Here is a 12,931-nt window from a genome sequence, read left to right as displayed (position 1 = left end):
CACACTTCTTTTATGAGACTGCTGCCACTGCTGATAACAGCATTTATTAAACTCCTATTTGGGGACTAATAATATGAGCCACACAAGAAAAGCACTTAAAACAGCACCTCCAGGGCTTAAGGGGTCCAGCTCTGTCAGAGGCATGTTTGCCTTTGATTCAATTTACCATACTTTTATTTAGTTTGTGCTCACATATTAATGTTGTTTTATTTGAACGCCTTCCTCCTTGCTTTGACCCAGTCATTTACTTGCAATGGGAGGATCCATGTGGTTGCTTTAGACTTCATTAGCCAAGGAAGGAGACCAGACCTTCAACATTAATGACTCAGTGTCATATACAACCCCCCAACTATTGGCAGAGTTTACTTAGGACCACCGACCACAGTTCTTTTTCTACCACTCACTGTTTCTCTTGCAACAAGATGTGCAAAGGCTGAACTTTTATATATATATATATATATATATATATATATATATATATACACACACACACACACACACACACACACACACACACACACACATATATACATATATATACACATATATATATACACACACACACACACACATACACACACACACATACATACATATATATGCTACAGGTATAATAAAATGTTCACTCCTATTGATTTGGGATAAGAATTTGTTTCCTTTCTTAAATTAACTTTTTGTTGATCACTCCTATGACCTTAACTGCTACGGGTTTTCTGGCCTTCTTCTATTAAAAAATGTCTTTGATATTTATTTCCCTTTTGTGAGTAGTGCAGGGAAAACCTTATCATGGCCTTCCGTGAACCAGGAGCCTCAAAGGAAAGCAAATGTTTACAGCATGATCCTCAGAACTTTGCTCAGGCAACATTCCCTGGACTTTCCCTTGACAGAAATGGGTGCCCCCAGGGTTTCTCCAAGGAGTAGAGAGGAGTTAGGGCTTGCACTTGGGGGCACAGTTGGCTTGTCTACACTCTAGATACCACCTGGGATTTCTGAGAGACTTCTGATCTCTGAAGCCACATGCCTAGGACAATGATTCTCAAACTCAACTATGTGTACATCAGAATTTCTGGGTGGGCTTCCCAAAATGCAGATTGGCAAGCCCCAGCCTTTGAGTTTCAGATTCAGTGAGTGGACCTGAGAGTGTGCATTTCTAACAAGTTCCTAAATGATGCTGATGCTGATGGTTCTGGGCTCACACTTTAGGAACCACTTTTTTAGTTTACTCATAGAATCAGAAGTCCTGGGCTTGTGCCCTAGCACGGGTATGGAAAGAATACCATTTCTAGAGTGAGAGAGACCTGAACACCCCTGCTTAACTTGAGGCGTGACCCAGAGTCACGTCATCTCTGAGTCTCAGTTTCTTCATTCTGGAAAAGGGAATAATAATAATAATTCACAGGATTGTTGGGAGTTAATGTGTAAGTGTCAGGCACAGAGCCCCCCCAGCTCCTGGCTATGTAGTTGGTGTAAGAAAGTGTCCTCTTTAGGCCGGGCGCGGTGGCTCAAGCCTGTAATCCCAGCACTTTGGGAGGCCGAGACGGGCAGATCACGAGGTCAGGAGATCGAGACCATCCTGGGTAACACAGTGAAACCCCGTCTCTACTAAAAATACAAAAACTTAGCCGGGCGAGGTGGCAGGCGCCTGTAGTCCCAGCTACTCGGGAGGCTGAGGCAGGAGAATGGCGTGAACCCGGGAGGCGGAGCTTGCAGTGAGCTGAGATCCGGCCACTGCACTCCAGCCTGGGGGACAGAGCGAGACTCCGTCTCAAAAAAAAAAAAAAAAAAAAAAGAAAGTGTCCTCTTCGAGCAGCCAAATGTTTACCCTTCATGGGGGTTGGTGAGTTCTTTCAGGCCTGGTTGAATGTGCCATCCTAGGTAACTAGCAGACACAAAGAGGGTCTTATAAAATAACAGGCCTTCAGCCCAGAAATAGTTCTGTTAGGTAGATTGATTCTCAGGAGTTATTGGCAAGGTGTGATTTGGGGGCAAGCCCCTGCCTGTCTCTCTCTAGGCCTTGATATCCCCACCCTTAAAGTGAAGGGCTTGACCTAAATGATTTACTGTCTCGAAAGTTTCCTTCTGTTCTGACAAGTGTAGGATTCTGTGACTTAGAACTTGGGCATTTATTTCAGAATGGTCTATTAAGAGGAGAATAAAAAATAAGATTCTTGTTTTTAACCATTTAGTTATTTTTAACGTCCTTAAACTTTCCAGCCTTCTTTTAAACTGGGATACTGCACAAAAAGTCAGAGACAACAGCTAAATATAACTAAATCTCCTTCACAGCTACATCTCCTTAAAATGCTCCATTACAGGTATAAAATGTTATATCCGTTATTTCATAGTGACATCTAGTGGCTTTTCCTTATCAAAGAATAAAATACACCTTTTCCTATTTGCTTGTCATAAGCTCTGCTGCTTCTGCTGCAGAAATTCATTCAACAATCTTTTATTAATTGCTTACTTTATGTCAAACATTGTGCTAGGCCCTGAGGATATTATGTTGATAAACGATACATGGTCCTTACCCTCCTAGAGCTCATAGTCCAGTGGAAGAGGCAGAAAAATCACTTGACAATCCCAGCACATTGTGATACATGTTACAATGGGAGAACATCAGGGCGACTGGAGCAGAGAAGGGGGTGCTTAATTCTGTCCAGAGAGGTCAAGGAAGGTTTTGCAGAGAAGACAGTTTTTGAGTTGAGTTTTGAAAGACTTTGCCAGGTAACCTACAAAGGATAAATAGAAGTCATTCAAAAGAGTAGGCAGTCCATACACAGAGGCAAAGCACCTGTGGAGTCACTGCCTGGGACTTCGATTTGGAAAATTCCTCATATAGGGTATAGAGCAAGGTTTCTCAACCTTGGCATTATTGGCATCTGAGGCAGGTTATTTCTTTGTTGTAGGGGGACTGTGCATGATAGGATAGCTAGCAGCATGCCTGGACTTGACTTACTAGATGCCAGTACCAACTCCCTCCCCAAGTTGTTACAACCAAAATATCCCCAGATATTGCCAAGTGGCCCAGAGTTGGGGGTTTGAGGAGTGGAGATGGAAGATCACTCACAATTGAGAAAGACTTGTATAGAGGGAGCTCACTTGAGATAAGGCTAGACAGAAAGAAAGGTGGTTGCTGGGTTCCACAAGGCTGTCTCTAGCATGTGGAAGAGCTTGGGCTTCATGTCATAGTTGATAGGGAGCTATTGGGAGGGCTTAATTAGGGAATGACAGGTTAGGTATGTGCCATCTAAGGGTGTGGAAGTGGCTTGGGACTGGAGACATGAAGGGTAGGACGGGATGCTACTGCAATGTTTCAGGAGAGAAGTGATGAAGTCCTAACCCCAGGCAGTGGTGCAAAGGATGGATTTCAGAGCTGTTTAGAAACTAGAAAGGACTTAAGGGAATGTTTAGCTCTTAGTAGTGAGGGATTAGAGGAGTCAAGGATGGCCCCTTGGTTTCTTGCCTGGACAACTCTTTCATTTGTTGCTATTATTTCCACAATTGCTTATCAGTGATAGGAAAAAGTTGGCCTAAACTTGTAGACACAAAGCAGGTTCACTGCATTGTTTATAAACTTATATGGGTTTGGTGAAACAGAACACACTCATAAGCAACAAGTTACATAAAGTGGGTTTATTACTTACAGATAGGCAGCAAGGGACAAAAGAAGCCTAGGATCCATTGTGAACTGGTTTCCCAAGACTCAAGAAAGTTGCCTGGGTGAATGAGTCTCGACTAAGCATGCCTCACTTGCACCATCACTGAGGGACCCCAAAAGGCAGCCGTTCCTGAGTTATATACCTCAGGGACCATGTGACTCCTTTAGCAAAGCTTTGAAGGACATCCTGCTTCCAAGAGAGAGAGGAATAAAGGCTAGGCTGTCCCAGGCAGTTCCTCCCTATCTCAAGATGTTAGATTCTCCAGGAAGGACTGGAACAAGGCTCTTGCTGTTTCAGGCAGTTCCTCCCTATCTCAGGATACTGCACTCCAAGCACATTCTACAGTTATTCTTAAGAATGACAAGCAAAAACGAGGGGAGTACTGTGTTGGTACAAGGCCACCCAGAGAACTGTCCTTCAATAGAAAGTGGCAAACCTTTAACTGCATAGTGCCTGTAAAGGCACCATGGGCATACAGAAGCACCAATCAGCCATTCAATTAACCCATGTAACCCAACTGGGAGTCATGGCTCCAATTAAAAAATGTGACACCTTGTCATTTTAATTAGGTGATACGTTTGGTCACAAGAAAGTCCTGTCCAATTACTACTAAGTGAAACAGGCAGAGTATGATTTTCCTGGGGCTGAACTGGCCTCATTCAGTTAAAATTAAGTCAGTCCATTCAGCAGCACCCTTCAGTTTCATGTCAACCTGAAGAAAGATTTCCAGCAACTATCAGAGACTTGCTGTCACCTGCATCTTACTCTGTTTTGGTCAATGCCTGAATCCAGGCATTGCCAACAGGAACAGGAAAGTATGGTGAAGACATCGGGGGATATAATCAGAATGTAGATGTCTTTTGACAAGCTTAGATTTCCTCCATCAAGAAGAGATTAAACAGGGCCACAAATACACTGCATCAGTTCCTGACAATATAGATTGAGTTTCAGCGTGGCATATATGTGAAAGAATGAAACAATTGAGCTTACTGTGTATCAGTGGTGTGGTGTGGCCGCCAAAATGGTCCATGTGATCTGAGACCACATTAAGAGAAATGGTGTCAAGAATGAGGGAAGTGATAGACTGTCCCTTCTTGTTGCTTGTCAGATCATGCTTAGAGGGCCATGTTCCAATAAAGTGGAATGCATTTGCAGGCAGACAACAGAATAGTGGGGTCTTTAAGCTATATAGAGAATAGTTGAAAACCATTTTTAGCGTAAAGAAGAGAATCCTTGGGGTAAATGCTGTCTTCGAATATCTGAAGCCACACAAGTGGAATTTTAAAAAGATCCCTAAATAGACCATGATGGTCTGGAAACTACCACTTTGTGCTGACCACTCCGTATCTTATCTTCAGTTCAGGTTGCTCTCTGAGTGCCAGATCTGTTCATTCAACTCTACTCAGATATCCTGCAGGCACCTCAGACCTTTTCCAGAGCCTTAGGAGGCATCCTTAACTCCTCCTCTTTCTCCCCTGAATCCCTTTTGTCACTTTCACCTGCTAAATATTTCTCTAGTCTGCTCCTCCTTCTCTTTTGCCTTGTCTTCTGCGGTAACCTCTTAACTAACTTCACTAATTTCATCTTCACACACTATACATAATGACCTTTCTAAAACACAGACCTCATCGTGTCATTCCCCTGCTTAAAGCCCTTCAAAGCCTCTCTGTTTCCTGTGGAATTAACTTTGAATGCTTTAATATGGCATCTGTGGCCTTTCACAACCAGGTCCTGGGCTCCCTCTCCATCTTCAATTCCTGCCACTACTCCTTCACTCCCCAGGAAGTTTTTTGATGCACATTTCTCTTGCACAGTAGGCTGATTTATGCCTCTGTGCCTCTGCCCATGCTGACCCTTTTGTCTTGTCTTATACTCCTTTCCTTTTTCCTTGATTCATTTTTTTTTTTTTTTTTGAGATGGAGTCTCACTCTGTCACCCAGGCTGGAGTGCAGTGGTGATATCATGGCGCACTGCAGCTTCTACCTCCTAGGCTCAAGTGAGCCTCTCACCTCAGCCTCCCAAGTAGCTGAGACTACAGGTGTGCACCACCACGCCCACTAATTTTTCCATTTTTTTTCAGAGACAGGGTTTCACCATGTTTCTCAGGCTGGTCTCGAACTACTGGGTTCAAGTGATCTGCCTGCCTTGGCCTCCCAAAGTGCTGGAATTGCAGGTGTGAGCCACCGTGCCCAGTTGCCTCATCTAATTCTTATTTGTTTTTAAAAATAAAGCTGCAGAAACCCTTGTCTTATCTTTAGGCTAGGTTAGAAATCAGTGTGAGGTGTTTTTTATCACACCCTTTACTTGCTCCAAGCATTCGTAGCACACACAATTGCAACACTTTCCCCGAGTTTCCATGTCTTATCCTTGTCTGTATCCCCAGTGCCTGCCGCAGTGCCAGGCACACATTAGGTGCCGAGACTAAACAAGTCTTGACCTGACCTGACCACTGAGGGAAAACTGGCCACGTCTCTGTTTGCCCCCCACTCCAGCCACATTCCCCAGCGTGTTTCTCATATTGCCCTAAAAGCTCTTCCTTGGATATAATGAGCATCCTGGATTCTTTTTCTGACATAACCTCCAAGGTATTACCTTTACCTGCCTTCCTACTTCCAACACACCATGCAATTCAGGAGACCCCTGGACACTGGACACCTACCCTTCAGCAGATCTTTCTTTCTTTTTACATGTGGAATATTTCTAAGCAGCATCAAGTGCTTTCAGTGGAGGCATTCTAGGTCTCCAAGGCTATTTGCCCTGGAAGAAGGGGGCTGTTAACACTCACTGAAACTCTGCAGGTATTGTCATCTGAGTCTAGGTGGCTGTCATCAACAAGGCAGCAGTGTGTGTATGTGTGTGCCCCTCTAACTTCTCTGCTGCAGTGATAATCCCTACAGTGTAGACACAGAGGCTGCCTACATTGGGGCTGTCTGTATTTCCTAAGGGCACTAGGTGACCTTCAAGTTGAATGTATACTGGATCCACACACCCATAACATGAGAGGCCCTCTCTGAAAGTCTGTCTCTGTGTTGCCTTCTCTCTATCCATGTTGGGGTAGGGGTGGTGCTTATGAAACATTGATTGTGTCATTAACCCTGGTGGTTGGGATCTATTTGCTCTGAAAGCAAAACAGTGTTTAGGAAGGAGAGCTGCAGACTTGCACTGTGGTGCACTCTTAATATTTACCAGAAGATGTCACTGTAGGCTTGAACCAATACAACAAATTAGGGCAAGAGGACTTCCAGTTAAGCATGAAGGCGACTCCATTTTGGGGGGTTAAAACACCAAGCAGCCCCCATTACAATGCATGCCTGGAAAAGCTGGTTGAAAGGTTAATCCAAATGTGTCGCAGGCCTTAATAAATTTCTTTTTATTTTTCCAAATAATCAGACTAATTGCCACTAAACTGTTGCCTCAGGGCTATCATAAAGGCTCAATAAATATGCACTGAATGGATGAATACTAAAACTAGGAGTGGAAGGAGGGAACCCAGGGCTTTAGTAGTCATCTTTGTTGGTAAAGGCTACTGGAAAACAAAAGCTACTACTCTTTAGCAGTGGCTCCTTATGGAGATGAAATTTAGTGGCACCAACAAAGTCAGGTCCTAGGGAAAGTAGTGAGATAAGTGAAGGTGCTCTTGGCCCCTTTTCCATCCTCACTCCCAGATGCTTCTGTGCCCTATGCTTGTTTCTTCCTAAAAAAATATATAAAGTGATTTATTTTAAGAAAAACCTTCCTGTGATTTTTTACAAGGCACTTGGAAGATTATTCAGAGTTTTTATGTCATGAGGCATGTCCCTAGCTCTCTCCTTCCTCTTCCCCAGCATAGTTCATCAAGTAAGCAGTTAAAGAAGTTACTGAGATTCTGCTTAATGCCAGGGATAAAGGCCAATGTACAAAGCTGGAATTGATGGGATGAGGGTTATATAGAAGAATACGACAGAGCCCCTGTCATTGAAAACATAGTTTAAGTGGAAATATAAGCAATTAATTATAATTCAGTATCACACATTTTTTTGGGGGGGTGGTGGGGTGGAGGGGTAGGGTCTCGCTCTGTTGCCCGGGCTGAAATGCAGTGGCATGACCACAACTCAGTGCAACCTCTGTCTCCTGGGTTCAAGTGATTCTCGTGCCTCAGCCTCCTGAGTAGCTAGGATTACAGGAGCACACCACCATGCCTGGCTAATTTTTGTATTTTTAACAGACAGGGTTTCACCATGTTGTCCAGGCTGGTCTCAAACACCTGACCTCAAGTAGTCCACCCACCTCAGCCTCTCAAAGTGCTGGGGTTACTGTGCTCAGCCCCAGTATCACAAATATTTTAACAAAGGCTAAGTATGAAGTGCATGGCAACACAGAGGAAGAAATGATAACTGGCAACACAGAGTGGGGGTACATTTTTTCACAGAAGAGATGGTACTCGAACTGGTACTTGAAGGATGAGTAGAATTTTCCAGCCAAAGAGGGAAGATCATGGCAGGCAGAGCAAGCACCATGCACAGGATAGAGGCATAGGAGATAGATTTCAGGATGCCTGAGTTGCTGGAAGTCCCAGTTGGGAGAAACGTTTCCTCAATGAACATCAGCCAGTATTCAGTCAAGCAGGTGGCTGAGCAGGTTCTCTGTGGCTCCTCATGCGTATGTAGAGAACAACCACTCCATCAGATGGGAATGAATGTTTCAGAAAAGTTGCAAGCCATTCTCCGGGTTTCCTTCAAGAAGCTAAATGCTAATATTCAATGTTTATTGTTGCTTTCCTTCCACAATATGCCCTTCTGTGACCTCGTCCTTCATCTTCTGTACCTGAGTGGTAACTCATTTCTCATGAAAAGCACAACGACAGGGTTCTCTCCTTGCGTATGCCTGATTGTATCATAGATTTGATGTTTCTGGGGTGTGTGCTTACCATGTATGGTGTGAGTATGTTAGCATGTGGTTTAAATGTTTGCTAGTCTGCTATTTGAGCAAAGAACTTTGTTTGAAGCCCTAAAGAGAAGATAGCCATATAGCAAAGCTTCCACACTTGCTGACATCCATGTGCCCTTTCAGTAGATAAGGAAAAGGGACATTTTGAAGCTGCTGATAGCGTTAAGTTTCCTATCCTGGGAATATTATCATATGAGCAAAGTTGGAAACCAAGGTAGTAGCTTGCATATATGCCATTGGCAGCTACCATGTCTATTTCAGTCAGTGACTAAGCACAGCGCTTATTTCTGGAGGCCCTGGGCTACTCTGCCTATCTCTACATTCCACTTCCATAATGTATGAGCCGTAATATGACAACAGCCAGAATCAAGAGTATCATATCATACACTCTTCTAATTAGTTTTTTCAAAAACATAAAGATATGCAGATAAGACTGAATATTAGAAAATATGCTATTGCATATGTAATAAGGTTAGAATTTTAATCCACTTGTCAACTCCATTTCACTCCAATAAAGCATGTGCTTCCATTGAGTCTCCATTTCATGATCACTAAATGGTTTACAGTGGGGAGCATGAAATAAAGTGGTTGCCTAGTTAGCCAATGGTGTCATTGGGAAGATTTTATCTTTGGCTAGAGAGGGAGAAAAAGAGGGGAAGGGGGAACAGGAGTGAAGCAAGACAAGGTCGATGTCTGGAATCTAACCTTTTCATACCTGTTTTAGCTGAAGTATCAGCAAATTGGTTGAAAAACTTAGCTATCTCTAGGCTAGTGAGACTCAGCAGAGGGGACTGCTGAGGGACAGTTTACAGGACAAATGCCATCAGATCCCTGTCATTTTTGCTTTGCCTTCCTTTTTGGCCAGTGAACACCACAAATGCCATGTACCTCCATGACTCCACTTATTTCACCCATATCTCTGACTGTTGGTTTTTGTGCTTCATCCATAGGAACTTCCACTACATCACCATCCTCCGAGACCCAGTGTCCCGGTACTTGAGTGAGTGGAGGCATGTCCAGCGAGGGGCAACATGGAAAGCATCCCTTCATGTCTGCGATGGAAGGCCTCCAACCTCCGAAGAGCTGCCTAGCTGCTACACTGGCGATGACTGGTCTGGCTGCCCCCTCAAAGAGTTTATGGACTGTCCCTATAATCTAGCCAACAACCGCCAGGTGCGCATGCTCTCTGACCTGACCCTGGTAGGCTGCTACAACCTCTCTGTCATGCCTGAAAAGCAAAGAAACAAGGTCCTTCTGGAAAGTGCCAAATCAAATCTGAAGCACATGGCGTTCTTTGGCCTCACTGAGTTTCAGCGGAAGACCCAATATCTGTTTGAGAAAACCTTCAACATGAACTTTATTTCGCCATTTACCCAGTATAATACCACTAGGGCCTCTAGTGTAGAGATCAATGAGGAAATTCAAAAGCGTATTGAGGGACTGAATTTTCTGGATATGGAGTTGTACAGCTATGCCAAAGACCTCTTTTTGCAGAGGTATCAGTTTATGAGGCAGAAAGAGCATCAGGAGGCCAGGCGAAAGCGTCAGGAACAACGAAAATTTCTGAAGGGAAGGCTCCTTCAGACCCATTTTCAGAGCCAGGGCCAGGGCCAGAGCCAGAATCCGAATCAGAATCAGAGTCAGAACCCAAATCCGAATGCCAATCAGAACCTGACTCAGAATCTGACACAGAATCTGATGCAGAATCTGACTCAGAGTTCAAGGCAGAAGGAGAACCGGGAAAGCCTGAAGCAGAACTCAGGCAAGGAGCAGAACGGTAACACCAGCAATGGAACCAACGACTACATAGGCAGTGTAGAGAAATGGCGTTAAATGGCTCAAAAAGGCCTGCACATACTTCTCCCAAAGCGCCACTGAAAAGATGGCATAGTTTAAAAGATGAAAGTGTCCAAACACATCCTGCTTCCTTCATTGGGGAAGTTAAAAAAAGAAAAGTTTAGATGTTGCCTTTACAGTTGCCTTTCAATTCAGTGTTATACTGTGCGTGGGTAAAACAAATCTCAATATGGAATTAAATTGTCTTTTTGGGGTTGGACTATTTATGAAATCCGAAAGCCAAGCCAGACTCACCAGAAATTGCTGTTTAGATATTTTAAGAAGTTCTTAAATTAGTCATGGAGACAAAATGAAAACATAAAATGTGACCATTTAACTTATGGCTAAGAAATGGACTTTTTAAATTATTCATGATACACTGTTAAAACCCAGTCTTGGATTCAAACATTTTTTCCAGGGGTGAGAATAAGTATAAACATAAAGCGACTAAAATGAAATATAAAACCTTTTGTTTTCTTCTGATTTTAACAAGGAATCTATTTAAATAGAATAACAACTGATGGTGAATCTTACTAAGCTGTAGAAAATAAAAAATTCCTCTCCAAACATGAGTAGTTTTATGTCAAAATATTGGCTTTTCAAGAACAGGACTCATATCTTGATATTTAAGAGATGTTTAAAATTTAAAACTTTTTCTACCTTCTACTGTTTAAAGGTTTTAAACAGGGTGTATCTCACATTTAACAAAACATCTTTTTTTTTTTTTTTTTTTTTTTTCAAAATGAAATACCAATGTAAAGATCTAATTTCCAGGCGCTTTCAGGGCACTGTAATTTCAACAATATTGGAATCATTTTGGCACTGCTTCCCATTCATTTTAAGGCTTCTCTGAATTGTGCTCATTCCAAATTAACCCATGTATAGAATCTTTCTTCATCATCTAAATGGTGTGTTGCTGAGTTTGTTGTGGTATATAATCCTGGATTAAAGTCAGGACTTTCTTTCTATAGAATTATTTTATCAATATTCGTGTAGTGAGGTCCTAATCAAGAAACTTGAACAGGATAATGTGTCTAAAAATATTGCTGAAGTTATTCTTGATCAGATAGAATTTAACCTAAAATGTGAACTCTTACTTACTTTTTCTACATCTCTACTGTAATGTTTCCAGTTGGGCCAACTATTTCTAGCCCTTTAGTTCTTTTTCGTGTTGACAGATTTGTAGACAATTACAAAAGCCAAAAAAGGATAAAATAAGCATTAGGAAGGCTAGCCAGAGTTATTCAATAGCACCTTGATAATGTGGGCAAACCCTTCTACGAAATTTTTGTTTTGAAAAGAGCAAAAGTAAAAACTGTTATGTAGTGAGGTTACATATCAGGAACATAATAGTTGAGCAGAGTGATTTGGTAGTGTAAGTTGATGCAAAAATACTTCTATGGTATCAATTACAAACTGACCAAGATAAAAAGAAGTATGTGACCCACCGTGCTGTCAAGCATCATGATTCCTGGCAGTTTTCATTTTACTATGGATTTTGCTATACTTATGCAATGACTTATACTAACCTCCTGGCTGTAAATCAAACAAGGTGACTGAAAGTGGCATTTATGTTTTCAGAAGGGACACGCTGAGAAGTGTGACCATGAAGTTATATCTTTTACAATCTGCTCATGTGTTTCTTCTGTAGTAATATAGCCACAAACTGGACAATAAGCTGGGTATTTGGGTTTAAAATGGATTTTCTTGACTCTGAGCTTGTATCGCTATTTCTAGCTTTTGTTTTGTCTGACAGTATTGCAATCCTGAAAATCCTGAGAGCTAAAAAACTGAAAGGAAGTTTTTAAAAACTACACTTTGAAGTCACAGTGTTTTAGAGTAAAACTATTTTGTGTACAATTGTGTTTTTAAAATAGTTAGTAGATCACTATGATATTTCAATTTTCTTTAGTTTTAATTGAAAATGTTTGCTTTTAAAACTGATAGGTACTGTTGGAAAGCAGGATGAAGCCTGAGCCAGTGGAAGAACTTGTTACAGAAAAAACATTTTGTGTTATTGCTGTGGTGTGCATGATTTGCAAAGACTAAGTGCATTTTCTCCGTCTATACTGATTATTGTATATAGAGGATGTTATAAATACACACTTTTGCCATTATGTAAATCCCATGATTTCAACTGTAAACATCTGTCCATTGGTGTAGCTTTACAAACCATTCACTGATTTTGTGCAATTTAACAATAGATATGAAATAAAGTTTAAATTACAGTCTCTGAGTAATCTCATAATTTCAAGATTTGCAGCCACTAGACATTGTGATCTCACAAACCAGAACAGAATTTTTTTCAACAAGGCATTTCCTTTTTTCCTCTTGGCAGCCAGGCATGAAAACTAGATGGCCCATTCTAATCCCTCACACTAAAATCGCCTTAATTTGGGGTGATTCCTTCTGGGAGTCCATGTTTTTTGTACAAGCTTGTCCAACTCACAGCCCACCAGCCACATGCAGCCCAGGATGGCTTTGAATGCAGCCCAACACAAGTTCATAAA

General features: G+C 42.0%; 1 protein-coding gene across 10 annotated transcripts in view; it reads left to right on the top strand.

The window, feature by feature from the left end:
• The window catches only part of HS6ST2 (heparan sulfate 6-O-sulfotransferase 2), a 356,277-nt gene extending 343,628 nt beyond the window's left edge, over positions 1 to 12,649 (top strand). For all 10 annotated transcript variants that reach the window (XM_015444017.3, XM_015444015.3, XM_015444016.3 and 7 more), the window contains one exon: positions 9,536 to 12,649. In XM_015444017.3, the coding sequence (XP_015299503.1) occupies positions 9,536 to 10,418 (883 nt within the window). In that variant the 3' untranslated portion in view covers positions 10,419 to 12,649. The remainder of the gene's footprint in view (positions 1 to 9,535) is intronic.
• Positions 12,650 to 12,931: the final 282 nt, after the last annotated feature.

The sequence above is a fragment of the Macaca fascicularis genome, chromosome X, assembly GCF_037993035.2.
Source record: "Macaca fascicularis isolate 582-1 chromosome X, T2T-MFA8v1.1".
Lineage (NCBI taxonomy): Eukaryota > Metazoa > Chordata > Mammalia > Primates > Cercopithecidae > Macaca > Macaca fascicularis.
This window is presented reverse-complemented; position numbering and strand designations above follow the sequence as displayed.